General features: G+C 45.6%; 1 protein-coding gene across 2 annotated transcripts; it reads left to right on the top strand.

Annotated features, from left to right (window-relative positions):
- Nucleotides 1-969: 969 nt before the first annotated feature.
- Nucleotides 970-15,130, top strand: arhgef2a (Rho guanine nucleotide exchange factor (GEF) 2a). Of its 2 annotated transcripts, none has more exons than XM_086171578.1 (22): nt 970-1,180; nt 5,046-5,208; nt 5,551-5,618; nt 6,036-6,096; nt 6,220-6,352; nt 7,148-7,257; nt 7,516-7,659; nt 7,766-8,016; nt 8,501-8,626; nt 8,714-8,831; nt 9,442-9,518; nt 9,686-9,857; nt 10,098-10,174; nt 10,303-10,475; nt 10,667-10,734; nt 10,874-11,062; nt 11,475-11,561; nt 11,654-11,703; nt 12,036-12,086; nt 12,214-12,522; nt 13,388-13,568; nt 14,100-15,130. In XM_086171578.1, the coding sequence occupies exons 1-22, from the start codon at nt 1,118-1,120 to the stop codon at nt 14,126-14,128; spliced, it is 2,700 nt and encodes an 899-aa protein (XP_086027704.1). In that variant the 5' UTR covers nt 970-1,117; the 3' UTR covers nt 14,129-15,130. The 2 variants fall into 2 exon arrangements, with proteins under 2 accessions (XP_086027704.1, XP_086027703.1); XM_086171577.1 differs by having other exon boundaries at nt 6,033-6,096.
- Nucleotides 15,131-15,513: the final 383 nt, after the last annotated feature.

Here is a 15,513-nt window from a genome sequence, read left to right as displayed (position 1 = left end):
GTGTTGAAGTGAGAATATAAAAAAGAATTCTGGAGTCTTATTCAGAAAAAGAATTAAACATTAATGTGTAAGAGCTGGTGGAACTTCAAAAATGGCAAGAGAATGTTAGAACAAAGCTAAAGTACAAAAAGGTCAAAATATTCCTAATGCTAAACACTTGAATGGAGATGTAAAAAAAAAGGAAAAACAAAATACATTCAACTGAAAAAAATAAAATAAAAATGACTTTTAAAGAATGCAATTCGATATATATATATATAGGCAGACAACCATTCACTCCCTCACTCATTCGGGGCAATTTTACCCAATTTCTTTACAATTAACCTGCTGCATGTTTTTGGACTGTGGGAGGAAACCGGAGAACCTGTATTTTTTCCTTCTTTGTTGATTAATATTTCTGTTAAATTAGACAGCTTCCTTGTAATTTCCTGAATAACCCATTACTGACCGTTGGGGCCATTTCCTGGGGCCATATCTTGTAATTTGTTGCCGGTATTCTAATCGTTGTGCACTTTTTATCCACTCTTTTCAGTAAACACTACATAAAGACGAAATGTAACCAGAGTCACTGTAACTAACATGAATTAACAGATAAAAAAACAAATTAAAGTCCTATTTGACTACCAAGCATGACAAATGAGGCTCATCATATTCCGAAACAAGATGCCAAATGACTAAACATAATTTAGGTTGAATTGCAAGTTGATTAAAAAGGAATCCCCCCTTTCGTTGCCCGGGTGTCAAAAGTCAAAGCGAAAGCAATGGATTTTTGAAAAATGGTATCATATTGGGATGTTGGAAAGAGCAAATAATAGTCTACCAGGCATTCACGGATAGCTCAACACACTGTGTGTGTGCATGTGTGTGTGTGCGTGAGGGGGCGGCGATGATTCAGAAGTCAGATTTCTCACAGGAACAGACACTTCACTAGGAGCAGAAGCACATTACAGTTGGCCGGTGCAAAAAGATTTTTCACTTATTTTGTCTTTGGAGGCGACCAGAGTGGTTCGTAAAGAACGAACACAAACATAATTGTGGATACTCTTATCTCGACGCGCTGACGGTTTCTTTACCATTTTTCTTCTTTTAATTTTTTGCCATCCCGTCATCTTTGAGGATGTCCAGAGTGACCAATCTGTCGAAACTGCGCCAGGAGAGGATGAGGGAGATTAACCTGCGGGTGAGTTTGCATTCTATACATCACTGAGTGAAGAAGATAGTGATAACACCAAAAATTGCAAATGACACTCCAGATGCAGTGTATTGACAGGGCAGCCAACTTAAATGTGACAAATATTGCAACTTAACAAATGAGAGGAATTACTATCAACGTATGTGTGCAGTAATTGCACAGAGATTCTAGCTAATGGTGCTATTGCTTCGTTCTTGTCCTTCTTTCTTTTTGTAACTTCCTTTATTTCTTTGCCATTCTTTGTTATTGTGTACTCGGTGACCAGCCATTTCCTGATTGTGACACAGGCCCAGGTCTCTATAAGAGGAACCCGGGCCTCTCGGGCCTGTGCTGCTCATATATCACTTCCAACACTCAACCAGGCTAACTATGTATGTATTTGTGTGTGTAGGTGGTGGTGGTGGGGGTGGCGGTGTGCATCTTTGCCTGCACACATACACCAATCTCACACACTAGATAGTTGACTACAGCAACTGTTGCCATAGAAATGGCAGTAGGTGTGTGCGTGTGTGTGTGTTTGTGTGTCTGTGTGTGTGTGTGTGTGTGTGAGAGAGAGAGAAAGAGAGAGAGAGAGAGAGAGTGAGTAAGTGAGTGAGTGAGTGAGTGAGTGTGCATGCACAATATTACCACTGTATGTGACAAGGCCTTAAAAAATATGTATTCATAGATATAAGTGATAAAAAATGCACTCAGGGCTGGATCTGCTAGGCTGTTGCTTGTGCAGACATTTGCAAAGTGCCCCTCTCGTTACAAAAATAGCAGAGACGTGATAAAGCAGGTTAATAATGTAATGGATGGATGGATTTTCCAAGGTCAGGCAATTTGCAGAGCGCTATAAGCTGCAAACTGTACTCTTCAGCCTCTCTAATACACACAGTCATCCATTTCTTGAGTAAGAATGGGGTATGTGGTCCCTGGATCTGCATGCTTCTGGATAGATATCATATGTTTTACCTGGGATATGAAAAGGCTGGCTTCAGGGGTCCAACCCGATGTAACCCTCCTCTCAGGGACGGGAGCGCCGGCTCTGTCCACGAGTGTCTCATCCCAGTCGCCCAAATCCTTTCAGCATGTTCTGGTCCTTCACTTTAATAAAAAAAAAAAAGACCTTGTTAATCCAAGCCTTTTGTAGCTTCATACTGCGAAAACTAACGAGGTGGCACACCTTTGGTGGCACAATAAGCTAGTAGGTGTTAGGACCCAGGATGGTATAAGATGGGACAATACATTTCACACTTGAAACCTTCATATTCATCCATGTCAGTGTCTATTAGCTGTTAGAAAGAAAAATGTAAAATTATATAATCCTTACAAATGTAACAAAACCTCCCTCCAATTCCTGATACATTCCACTGCCAAGCTAGCTTCTGCCATTGGCTGCTCAAGACATATTTGGCTATTTGCTACTACTATATTACATTACCTACAAACTGACAAAAAGCATATATGAGCTCCCTGCAATATGTATTTTAAACAACATATAGCAATTTTCAAAATTGTCAATTCCAATTCCTGTGACACCCTGCTGCCACCACAGATGCTAGCATTTGGCTGCTCAAGCCTCAGTTAGTTTTTCTTCTCCCATTTACTGCTCGTACTCCAAAAAGACATTGACAGTAAAAAAAAAAAAAAAAGCCGGTAAATTTTCAATAACATAACCGCCCAGCAAAATGTATGACTGGAAAATTAATTCACAATATTCCTGTCAGCGCCAGGGTTACCATAGCTACGAACCCAAGTTAATATCTGCTTTTTGCTGCTAATAAAGGATGCTACAGTCCTTCGTTTTAGCTTTAGTACTACTGGCTGTGTGTTAGCAAGCTACCGGAAACGGCTAATCTATATGCCCTCAGTTGCGTATCTTTAACCGCTAGTAGCACATTGGTGGCTTTTTCATAGCGACTCAAATGGCCATAGTAAACTCTCAGCAAAATGCATGATCATATAACACGTACTTCATAGACAATATCGCATTCCAATTCCTCCTACGCTGCTAATATAGAAAGCTAAACACACGTTATTAGCCTAGCTACCGATAGCTGAGTGTTAGCAAGCAACTGAAGTTAGCTAACAAACGCGACGTCAGCCTTACTTAACGCGATATTTGTGACACTATAACAATAAAAATGATATTTAAATTCACAAAATCATAAGATTCCAGGAAAATGTATATTTTTTTGAAGGCCTACTTTACTCAAAATATCGTATTCCAATTCCTGGAACAACCCACCGCTACCATTGGTGCTAGCACTTGCTGTCTCCGTTCATGTTTCCACTTTGAGGCTAATACAGGAAGCTAAGATGCTCGGTATTAGCTTAACTACCGTTAGCAAGATACTAAAGGAAGCTAAGTGGTATCTGTGCAAACATAGCACACTGTCAGGGGCCAATAAAAGCTATTCAGTTTAAAAAAAATGACATAAACTCCCATTATCATACATTCCTATTTTTTGTGTGTGTTTCCTTTTATTTGATTACATCCATCTCACTGTGGCACTGCCACTCATATGTTGGTCAGGAAGGCTAAACTTAAATCACCCAGGGTGCCAGGAAGCCCAGCGGGAATCAATCTGGGTTACCAGACCAATTTCCTCTGTCCTAAAACTGGAGAATTCTACACACAAATGCTCCCTTTCTCAAAAGTACACTATTTAGTCTGCCTCTACTTAAAATACCAGCCACTCTGAGTGAATACAGGTACATTTGTCTCTGTGCTGGATGTTTTTACACCACTTGGCACCGGGAAGGTGCTCTGAGATTAACCCAGAGGAAGATGAATATTTCAAATTCTTTAGATGGCATGACATCTGGCATATATGTTGACATTTCTGGGGAATCAGACTTGCGGGTGATGATGAATTTCTTGATTCTAAAATTTCACACCCTGCAAAGCTGTTACCAAACATCTGCAGCCACTGATTCAAAAGAACAATGACGTTATTCACCCCTACCTACTTTGCACAATACTTCTCTAACTAGTGGTGTATGTCTTGCAATCACACAACTTTGTGACTGAAAAGAACTCTTTGGGGCAAAGAAGCACACGTCTGAGCCTACTTGGCAGTTTGGGCGCCCTACTTTCAGGAGACCCCACCATAACAACAACTTGTATTCTGGGTTTAGGTTTTATGGTGAGAGAGCAGGTCGAAACTGAAACAGAGAATATTTTAAGGAGGGGCTCGTGCTGCAGGAAACACCAAAGCCAAATTCTCCAGAGGCGTCAGTTTATTGCAAGCGACTCTACAACCTGCCTTTGCATTTTATTTTTGGATTATGACTGATTCGAGCGTGGGGACCGACAGCGTGTGGCATCGCGACACATTTGACCAAAGACAAATAGCACCGCGCTTCATCATAGAAAGGTTGGTGTTGCATCTAGTCATAAAGTTCAAACCGTATTATTTATCGCAATTCTGAGTTTCATACGCTTGGGTCGGGTTTCATGTTCTTTGAGCCACAAAGTTCATAGTTTTGTCAAAGTAAACCGCAACGCATGTGGTAAAACCAATATGGAATTAATCCGTGGCCGAACCTGACATGATAGAGGACACGACACAGAAGCCAATCGACTTTTATGATATAAAATACAATTCTGTTTTTTTGTTTTTGCCTTTTGATATGTGAGTGAATTTGTAAAATAGAAATACAAAGTAGCTCTTGTGACCAACGACATGGCGACGTGTACGCCGCCTGGTTTTCTAAAAAAGGTACACGTTTATTCGATTGCATTTTTCTTTATTTTTTTGGTGGTGTGTTCAGGGTCTTCCCGTGGACCCTTCGAGATGCACTAGCGCATTTTCATATTCAGTTCCTGTTTTTTTTTGTTTGGTTGCCGTTGCTGATTTCCCCCTAGAACAAAGAAAGAGAGCGAATGAGGGAGCAGGAGAAGGCAGCCAGAGAGAGGGAGGCCCGCTACAGCAACGGTCACCTCTTCACATCCCTGACGGTGTCGGGAACGACGCTGTGCTCCGCTTGCAACAAGAGCATCACCGCCAAGGAGGCCCTCAGCTGCCCGAGCAAGTAACACACTGCCGCATCCACAGCGAGGAGGCGGAAACATCTCACATGAAATCTGTCTCAGTATTACAGTCAAATGTTCACGCAATATGGAAAGGAACATTTCCTCGCTGCTATTTCTTGGAATAATATACCACCTTGAACACATATTTGTCTCAACAAGCTGCCCACTGTAACTGGAAGATTTTGAAACTATCATTTTATCTTTCCAAGCTTTTGATCCGACTGAGACTTGATTTTGTGTAATTAGAAATAGGAGCCATTACTTCAAAAACACACGAACAAACATATGATACAACGCTCTCAAATTCTGCTTTTGTGTTTTTAACCTTTTTTTCTAGCATGCAACATCACCATCCACAACCGCTGTCGAGACACGCTGCCAAACTGTGCCAAAGTGAAGCAGAGGGTAAGACGGGCCGCGACTCACAACCATCCAGCCAACACTCGTGACTGGAATAAAGATTATTTTTTTACCCGTAAATGTGTTTTGTTCGATCACCACATGGACGAACGACGATATGAATGGTGGTATAAACAACCAGGTCATCCGAAAATGGCCCGAGACGAAAACTACACCGTCTCGGATTCAAAACATTTAAGATTTGCTTTTCGAAAATGCTGAAAGAGGGAAGCATGTCAGATTTTGAGGTGCACCCCAACTTCCAAGGACATAAAATGCTGCCGTCAAAGCGCATTTCCTGTTAAAAATCACCTCAGAACAAGATGAGGCATCAGATTTAACAAATGGAATCCAAGAATCTCTGTCTCCACGGGGGGAACTTTTGTGTAAAGTGGAGAACTTTGTGTCTCCCTCACACAGCAGCAGAGGATAGCCCTGGTGAGGAACAACTCGGCCCTGCAGAGCGTGGCGCTGCGTACAAAAAGTAAGACATACCGTTGGAACGCAATGTGTCGGAGTATCATCACTTCTTCTTGTCTTTCAGTGCTTCCCTCCAAAAAGCTCCCTCTCGTTATACACCGATTTCTTTTTTTACCCGCTGTCGTAGCCCCAGTCATGCGCGACCGTCCCAGCTCAGCCATCTACCACTCCGACAGCATCCGACAGTCGTTCCTGGGCTCTCGCCGCGGTCGCTCCAGCCTGTCCTTGTCCAAGAGCGTCTCCACCAACAACATTGTGGGGTGAGGCGTTTTTTTTTTCTTTTTCTTTATCAGACAGCAGCTGCAGAGTAAATTAGAAAAAGGAGAAAAAAAAGTGGATGCAGGAATAAGGCAGAGCAATAAAGTAACATCTCTCCAGCGGTCAAACAAAAAGAAAAGCAAGAAAGGGGGCAACCAGGTGATCACAACGTCCCCTGGCTGCAACATGGATTATTTCTTCCAGGCTGGTCTGGGCTGAGAATCAGGAGTGCTTTCTCTCTCTGCACAATGTTGAAGGTTATGTCTTTTTTTTTCTGCTTTATTCAGCAGCTCCAGTACAAGTGAACGGAGGCCTTGAGTTCCTCCTGCAGATTCACACTGAAAAGACGCACCTCTAAAAAAACGTTTCTTTATCCGCCGTGACTTGATCTGCCTGATCTGATGACGTATTTAAAACTTGGATAAAATCATGAGCACCGTCACATATACGTCCATTCGGATTAAAATTGTCAATTGAGATTGACTTAATAGCTTCATTGTGTCTCATATTTTGCATTAAATCTTTGAGTACTCAACTGTTTAATTATTGATTTGCCACTTGTAAACTTACCTTTTACTGAAATACAAACATCCTTGAATTTGACAGCAGTCTTATCCAGTCTGTTATTATAATATTCCCTACAGCCTGTTGGACAATTACAATTTTTAAAAAATTATCTCAATAAGATGTGTTTTAATTGGTTCCCGTAGATCCTGATTTCAGTTTTCCCACAACGCTTGTGTCGTTCGATGTTCCTTGGGTTTGCACGTGTATTTATCTGTGTTTGTTTGTTTTAGAACGCTGAACGATGACTCTCCGCTGGGTCTGCGCCGGATCCTGTCTCAGTCCACGGACTCCCTCAGCTTCCGAAACAAAGCCATGTCCATGGAGTCCCTCAACGACGACGGTATCCCAGCATCCAAAACTCAGCGGCGCGGCTTTAACGGGGTGGAAAGACACTCAAGGGTTAAGGTTACACATCTTTAGTGAAACGAGCTGATAAATGAGATAAGAAATGGACGATTTGACCAAACTCAGAGAGTGTGAGACGTATTCCAGAGGAGCAACCTTGAATTAAAACAAGCAACTTAATACGCGTGATAACATCGATCTTCACGCTGCTGTGTTTCTTTGACCCTGATGCTGATGATGCGCTCTGGTTAAGGGGACTTGTACTACTCTTCGCTGCTGGAGGAGATGGAGCTGGAGGGCCAGGAGTTTGAGGCGGACTCGTGGAGCATGGCCGTGGACAGCAACTACCTGCAAGCACACCGCAAAAACATCATCAGGAGGCAGGACGTCATTTATGGTGAGTGGATGATGAAATATCTTCCAACTCAAGTCATCCTAAGATAGCAGACATCCACTTTGGCAATTATTTTGCTGTGTGTGTATGTGTGTGTGTGTATCCTCAGAGCTAATCCAGACAGAGCTGCATCACATGAGGACGTTGCGGATCATGGAGCGGGTCTTCAGGCAGGGCATGCTGGAGGAGCTTCTGCTGGAGCCCAGCACCGTCCACGCCATGTTCCCCTGCTTGGACCAGCTGACCGGGATACACTCTCACTTCCTGGCGCAGCTCCTCATGCGGAGAAACAGCAGCCTGCAACACGGTTCCAGCTGTAACTTCACCATCCACCGCCTGGGGGATATACTGCTGGAGCAGGTGAGCGTCTGGATTTGGGATCAAATTCGATTTGTTGGAATCCGGAGCCTCGGCGGGCCGGGAAGTTGCTAGCTTCAGTTGCATCGCGCCTGCTCGGCGTAGATTTCACTGCTGATTTCCATTAATCTTAACAATCGTGTCTCTATTCGAAGGCTGTCTCTTCGGTTTCTGTTCCCCTCTCGCTGCCGCAGACGAGATGTGACTCGAGTTCTTTGCATCACCTCCCTCCCGTCCGCTCTCTGCCCTGACAGCACATGACAGATCAGCTTTGCCGTTTTGTGGACAAGCAGAAACACAAACTCTTTTGGTTAACAACCGCTCGCTGATTCATTGCTGAATTAGCATTACTCATGTGTTCTCATTGCAGGTTTGACCTCGGCCGTCCGACACCTCCCTCATAATTGTAATAGGGGAGGTTTCTCAGTGTCACGCGCATATAATAGTTACCGAATATGCAAATGAAGGCGTGTTTGTTCTCCACCAGTTCTCTGGTCAGAGTGCCGACGACCTGCAGAAGTCGTACGCCGAGTTTTGCAGTCGCCACCTGAAGGCTGTGAAACTGTACAAGGAGCTGCTGGCCAGAGACAAGAGGTTCCAGGCCTTCATCCGGGTGAGACGGACGCGCCAAGGCTTGTGGCTTTATCATTCGCATAAAATGAGAAAAAAAAATCTGAATGGTGTTTTTTTCTGGGTGCAGCGGGTGAGTCGTGGGCCTCTGCTGCGTTGCCATGGTGTTCCAGAGTGCATCCTACTGGTGACTCAGCGGATCTCCAAGTATCCCGTCCTGATTCAGCGCATTCTGGAAAACACCACAGGTGAGCTGCGGGCCGGTAAACGACAAAACGGGATAGTTCATTTCAACTCCATACGCTCATTTGATGTGTTTTGGGTTTCCGGTTTCAGTTTCAGTTTCCGTGTTGAGGCTGTTTGACCCTTTACTGAGTGTTTGAAAAGAAAGTATGAAGTAAATGTTACTTTTATATTTCCAATATTACCGTTTTCTGATATTAAAATCTAAGTACTGTTTTACATCTCCATAAATGAATTCAACCTAGTGTTTGGATCGGGAGTTTTTGTTATTGTAGGTAAGAATGATGGAACAGTGATATGTCTGTGGAGGTTCTCAATCATAAAAATCACGGCGATTCTTGTCAAAATCTTCTTGTTGTGGCAACTGGACTTGAATTTCTTCACTTGGAAAGTTTCATGGACTGAGGCTGGATCTTGTTTGGAGGGTGCAGAAGCTCCTGGTCCATGTGCATTTATCCATCTTGGTATTGATCCCAGCACAGCATTGTTCAGACATGGCTTCTCTGAATCCTCTCTTGAACCATCCGTCTTCTGGGGCCACCACTTCAGGACAGGATCCCGGCGAGAAGATTTTGACAAGAACCGGATCAGTGATGTTTTCTCTCTGTCTTCCAGACGACGAAGAAGAGGCGATGTCTCTCGCTCAGGCTCTGATGATGATCAGAGAACTTCTCAGCTCCATAGACCAGCAGGTATTTCCGCCCGGCCCTTTTTTGCGAAAGAAGAAGCAGAGTTTTAAAGTTAAAGACCATTACGAAACATCTGCTCCCACACTGACCGGCCCCCCGATTCCCGCCAGTTTGCAGAGCTGCTTTCAGGGAAATCGAGTCAGAAATAACATCTCTAACCTGGCCGGCAGATGGAGGAGCTGGAGAAGACCCAGCGGATGCAGGAGATCCAGGCCAAGCTGGACCAGCGGGCCGAAGCCAGGGTGAGGGACGGCGGGCTCTTCAGGCCCGCAGAGCTGCTGCGGCGGAAGCTCGTCCACGAAGGAACCCTGTTCTGGAAGACGCCGGGGTCCCGGCTCAAAGGTGCGCCGCGTTTAACATCAGCATGGACAAAGTTTCCTCCTAAAATAAATCCAAACCCGAACCTCATCCTCTGTCAATCAGCCGCCGATCGAATTTGCTAACCGTTATGGAAAATCAACTCTGCCAAACCACCCGCGTCTTATACGGGGTCGGCCATTTTCATAAACACCGAACAACTCGCCTCTGTTCTGCCTGATGAGAAAAAACTACTGTGTTTTGGTGTGTGGCGTCTATGTGTAGATGTACAGGTCTTACTGATGACAGACATCCTGGTGTTTCTGCAGGAGAAAGACCAGAGGTACATCTTTCCATGCCTGGTAAGAACACCCACACATACACACGCACACACACATACAGAAAATAAAAATATACCAAGTTAGTTTAAGATAAATGTTTGCAAAAATGGATGGGTTGTCTCTCCGCCCTGGTCCTTTGTGTGATCCAGGATAAACCCCCGGTGCTTTCCCTTCAAAACCTGATCGTGAGAGACATAGCCATTCAGGACCGAGGCATGTTCCTCATCTCCGACTCCTCCCCGGCCGAGATGTACGAGTTCCACGCCGTTTCTAAGGAGGACAAAAACGTCTGGATTCGCCAGATCCAGCGCGCCGTCAGCAAGTGGGTGGAACTCACCGCCATTTACGAAAACATCGGGGTTGTCGCGATAGTTTGGGTTTATTGTGCAGTTGTCGTGTTTTCCGAGAACACTGCTGCGTGTTAGGGTCGGTCACTGTTGGCGTGTGTGTGTGTGTGTGTGTGTGTGCGTGCACATGAGAATAAACACACACATGATGTGACTTTGCTCTCAGGTGTCCTTCGAGAGAGGAGTTCCCGCTCATCGAGACTGAACACAAGGCCCATCTAAGACGCCTGAAAGGTCAGATGGGAAAAAGTGACTGACCCCGAATACTAGATGACCCCAAATGCTCCACGCATGCATGAAAGAGAAATTATAATTTAGCATTTGGTTATTTGGAATGTTGAAAAGATCGCCTCCGTCTCTCCTCCCCCCGCAGCCGACCTGCAGCACAAGGACCGGGAGATGCTGGAGCTCCTGCAGGAGAGGGTGACTCTGTTCTGTGAGCTGGCCCAGGTGACCAGTTGCCATGACGACCTACAGCCTCCCATCACCCGTTATTTATTCAGAGCGGACACCCCCCAAGCACCCCGGGCAGAGAAGCTCCTCCTGGACGCCACGGCGGAGGGTAACGCACAAGTTTCACCACGGGGGCGGTGGACTGTGGTTGGAGGGCGCCCCCTAGTGGTCACTGCCGGAACTGCAGCCACAATTTGCATAAAATAACCCAAACATTAAAATGAGCTTTTGTTGGCGTCTTCTCATCGTGGACTTGAATTTCTTCACTTGAAGATGTTGCACGACTGAAAATAAGTTGAACATTTGGAGAGAAATGCCAAATTGCCATAAAATGGTCTAACCTGCCCCCCAAATATCAATTGTGAAGATATCATTTTCTTTTCGCATGCATTGAGCTAACAGTGATGAACATTACTTTTAGAGTAAGCCTTCTCGCCTTTATAACCAGATTTAATGTCCCCGTTCTTGTTCACCTGGTATCTCTGGTATCCAAGTGTGTGAGGTGTCTTGTGTTTCCTCAGTGGACCGCCTGAGCGAGCTCCTGCTGGGCTCCTCTGTGGACATTCCCCTCCTTTGCCACCACAACCACACCGAGGCGTCGGAAACCAGTGGGTCTTAAAATTCATAAAGTGGCTGACGGGAGTTTTGAGAACATGCTTTGTTTTCCTTCTACACGATACGTATGTTTGTTTCTGCCCAGATGATCGGGATCTGATGATCAACGGGGGTCACGACTCCCTGGCAGCAAAGGTGAGTCCGAGCTCCAAGATAAAAGCCGCTAGGGGATTTTATACTCGTGTCTGAGTTATAAATTTGTTTTTTTTTTACATTTTAAAAGTAAAGCTCCACAAGTTTGGAGCTGCTGTGAGTTCAGGATAACTGAACTTGCAGAGGGATGCATGATTTTGAATGAAGCAGCCTATTCTGCTAAATTGATTTAAAAAAATAAATCAAGAAAAAATGTCCTTTTATTATTTTGGATTATTGTTTTCACGTGGACATGACTGCAAAAAATGCAATAAATGACTGCATGTGTGTGTGAGTTGGACACCGGTAATGTGTGTGTTCCTTCTATGTGACAGGAAGTCTACCAGCATCTGATGAACCTCAGCGTTTACCTCCACGCCCTGCAGGTGAGCTGGAAAGGGACGTTCACGGTCGAATGCAAGAAATATAACAGTTTCTTCGATGTTATGCGGCTGTAAATGTTTTTGGATTAGCTCACCGAACGCTAGCGCTCGCTTCCATCGTCTCCCGCAGGCAGCCGTCATCAAACAAGACTCCATCCTGGAGCTGCTCCGGCCGCCGCAGGACTCGCCGACCGCCGGAGGAGGAGGAGGGTGGCGCTCGCTCTGGCGAGACGGGGGAAGCCGGGAGGCCGGCGCGGGGTCGACCATCGGCGAGCTGGCCCTCCTTCAGAGGCAGCACAGCCTCCTGCAGGAGGAGCTGCTGAGGCTGCGGGACGCCGAGAGCCGCTTCAAGGACAGCGAGAAGGCCCGGGCCAAGCTGGAGAGGCAGGTCCGACACATGAAGGGCTGCGGAGCGGCGGCGCCTGAGGAGCAGCTGGAGGTGCCCTAACTTTTATCAGATTCTTAGTGCCGATGTTATGATCAATCGATCAAAAGATGGAACAAAGATGATTTAGCACGTCAGATCCAAACCATGAAGGAAGAGGAACCGTGACTTGCGAGCCCGAGGTTTCCCGAGATACGAGTCGTCGCTCGGCGGATTTCTCGCTTTGCGATACGAGCCGACATCTGAGTTACAAACGAGCGGGATGAATGTTTAAAAACACGGGAAAGCATGAGCGAGGTGTGCGTGTTGTGGACTCGTCCGTGAAGACATGGAGAAGTTGTTGACGGTGAGATAGTTACGACACATATGGGGTTTTGGTGCAGCGGACGGCGGGAATGTCAACGAACGAGGCGTTGGAAGAGTCATTCAGAAGCCAGTCGGGACGGTTTGGTGGATTTAAAAAGAGGAGCGACGTTCACTCCATCACCAAATGAAGTTACTCATAAAGTGCGGCGCTGAAGAAGCCTCAGGGATGAGGAGTGAAACGTGTTCAAGTGAAGAAATTCAAGTCCAGTTGCTAAGACAATAAGAATTTGACGAGAAAGTGCGAGTTACGTTTAGCATCGCATCGTAGCGTTAGGTGTGTAGCAAGTAAGTTAAGCGATAGAGCGCCAGATGGATGAAAAACTGCCCCGATTCTCTTTTGTTGTTTTTTGAATATATGCTATTAATAAAGTACATTGTTCTCGCATGTAACGAAAACCCGGAGAGGCCGGAACGGATTATTTAATTTTCATGGGGAAATTTAATTTGATAAACGAGCAAATTGAGTTCAGAGTTGGGTCACAGAACCAAAGAATCACCGGTAAGTAGCAGGGCGGCGAACGTCACCCACCGATTCCGCCGTTCTCACCTGCAGCCTGGAGGCGGGGCGCCCGCCGGCGCCCTTTCCCCGCTGGCGGGCCAGGAAACGCTCCTGCGACCGGACGCCCCGCGGGACGGCAGCGACGCGGAGGTGGACGTGATGTCAGACGAAGAGGCTGAGGAGGAGGAGGAGGAGGAGGAAGAGGAGGAAGGGACGGCGTCCGGGAGCTCCAGAGGTCACACGGTGTCGCTGTTTGTTTTTTACGTTCGATGAAAAGGGGGGTTTACACAGTGGACAGTCTGTAGTTTTATTTATGTCGGTCTGAGTTGGGAATAAGGCAAGAACTAAATGGATAGAAAGCAGGGGTGTCAAGCTAATTTTCACCAAGGGCCATGTGTAACGGTAACACCATAAATGTAATCTAATGTAACAACTCCTTCATGTTAAAATAGCTCGTTTATCATTCATTCAAATCCAAAATGTTACGTCTGCATTCCCATCTTTGTTGAAACAGCCTTCTGCATCTGCATCTTTTTGCCGTACGCAATGGCGTGTGTTGTTTCTCCTTGCTTCGCTCAAGGATTTTGATGTTTTAGATTTATTCCTATTTATTTGAAATGGACTGCTTTGATTGACAGTTGATGGCAGCCTCAGATCCACTTTCACAATGTATCTGCGATGACATGTTTCCATGTCAATATATTGTTTTTCTCCATTTTCTTTTTTTTTTTATCTTGTAACGTGACCCTTACTCTCGCCCTTCCAGATTTTCAGGACATCCCGGAGGAGATCTGACGGCGGTTACGTCTCACAACGCCGACCGGGCTCCCGGCGCCCCCGCTGACCCCCCGCTGCCTCCTCGCCACGAAGCACAATGCAAACACGCCCACGCCGACCTCCCCGCCTTTATTTATCCGCTTTGCATCCGAGGCTTGTTATCGTGAGTTCTTTTCCAGTTGTGCTTTGGAGACCAAGGGTTGTGTTACATCTCTGGAATGTGCAAATACTTAAAGCTTTCAGGTATTCTTATGCTTATATTATAGTACATTTATGTAAGGCAATTATGTATCCCCCCCCCCCCACGCCAAGGGATTTTTGTTTTTCGAGCGGCGATCTGGACCTCAATTTGCACTAAATATTAAAAATGAAAAGAGGCCAGAGGAGGAGGATAAGGCCGCGTTGCTAATCATGATGGCACAGGGATAAAGATTCTGTTTTTCATAAACTGATCGTACTCAGGTTGGTCTTTGCGAGATCTGACAAACACCCGGATTTATTCCCGCCAACGATAAAATAAAAAGTAAAAGTCAAAGGGGGACGGAGGAGCAGCCGGAGGGACGTCGAGGGACGAACCGGGGGTCGAGGCCGGAGTCATTCGAGCCACACGGGTGTCGGGAAGCTAAACAACAGCGGCGGGACCTTCCTGAAATTCCAACGTGAGGCCCGATCGCTGAAATTCAATGTCACGGTCAAAAGAAACGCAGCTCGTGAAAGTGAACTGTCATCCTTCTCATCGCCCGAGCCTCGCGGGATGGCTCACGAATGCAAAGGTTCGATGCTTTAGCGGCGATTTCATCGAATAATTCCCCCGTTTTGCTCGATGACTTCGAGGGACGGGCGATTCTTGTCACCGCCGCGCTGGTCTAACGCGTTTCGCCGCCTTCATTTTTCAAAGCAGACCGACTGAACTTTCAGTCATATTTTTGAATGTAGGACTCGCACTTGCAGAGGCAAAGTCCTAAAAACACTGGCAGTTCCACGTGTTTACGGGACGTCAAAAACAGAAAAAAGAAAATATTTCAATATATATTATATGCACATAAATGACCAATGCAATGTAATCAAATAATTTGTTTCTATGGGAACCCCCTAAAAATTGTGGCGGCGCGAAGGGCTTCTAAAATGTCCGCTGATCCACAGTGCTTGGTTGCGTTGCATGTTTTTAAAAAGGCTTTACTTCTGTAACCACGGCAATACAAACAGGCTTTCTGCTTTCTTGTTTATCTCTCTATCTATCTGGATTTGCATAAAACTCCATTTTCATATTTCCAGTGCTGTTACTTCTCTGATGGGAATGTGTTTCACGCCGCGCCGTCGTTTGCCGCGTCTCCACCGGCTTTTGACAAAAGCGCAACCCTTGGTGGCAGATGATAAAGTGAATTTAATAATAAAATATCTGA

The sequence above is a fragment of the Fistularia commersonii genome, chromosome 24 (assembly GCF_037954325.1).
Source record: "Fistularia commersonii isolate RoL2024-O1a breed Wild chromosome 24, RoL_Fcom_v1.0, whole genome shotgun sequence".
NCBI lineage: Eukaryota > Metazoa > Chordata > Actinopteri > Syngnathiformes > Fistulariidae > Fistularia > Fistularia commersonii.
This window is presented reverse-complemented; position numbering and strand designations above follow the sequence as displayed.

What these genes read in the sequence shown, in the direction of transcription:
- arhgef2a (XM_086171577.1), top strand. Translation starts at nt 1,118, where the DNA reads ATGTCCAGAGTGACCAATCTGTCGAAACTGCGCCAGGAGAGGATGAGG. An exon ending in GGTACATCTTTCCATGCCTG is followed by an intron (nt 10,175 to 10,302) that starts GTAAGAACACCC and finishes TGTGTGATCCAG; the next exon opens with GATAAACCCCCGGTGCTTTC. An exon ending in ATCCAGCGCGCCGTCAGCAA is followed by an intron (nt 10,476 to 10,666) that starts GTGGGTGGAACT and finishes CTTTGCTCTCAG; the next exon opens with GTGTCCTTCGAGAGAGGAGT.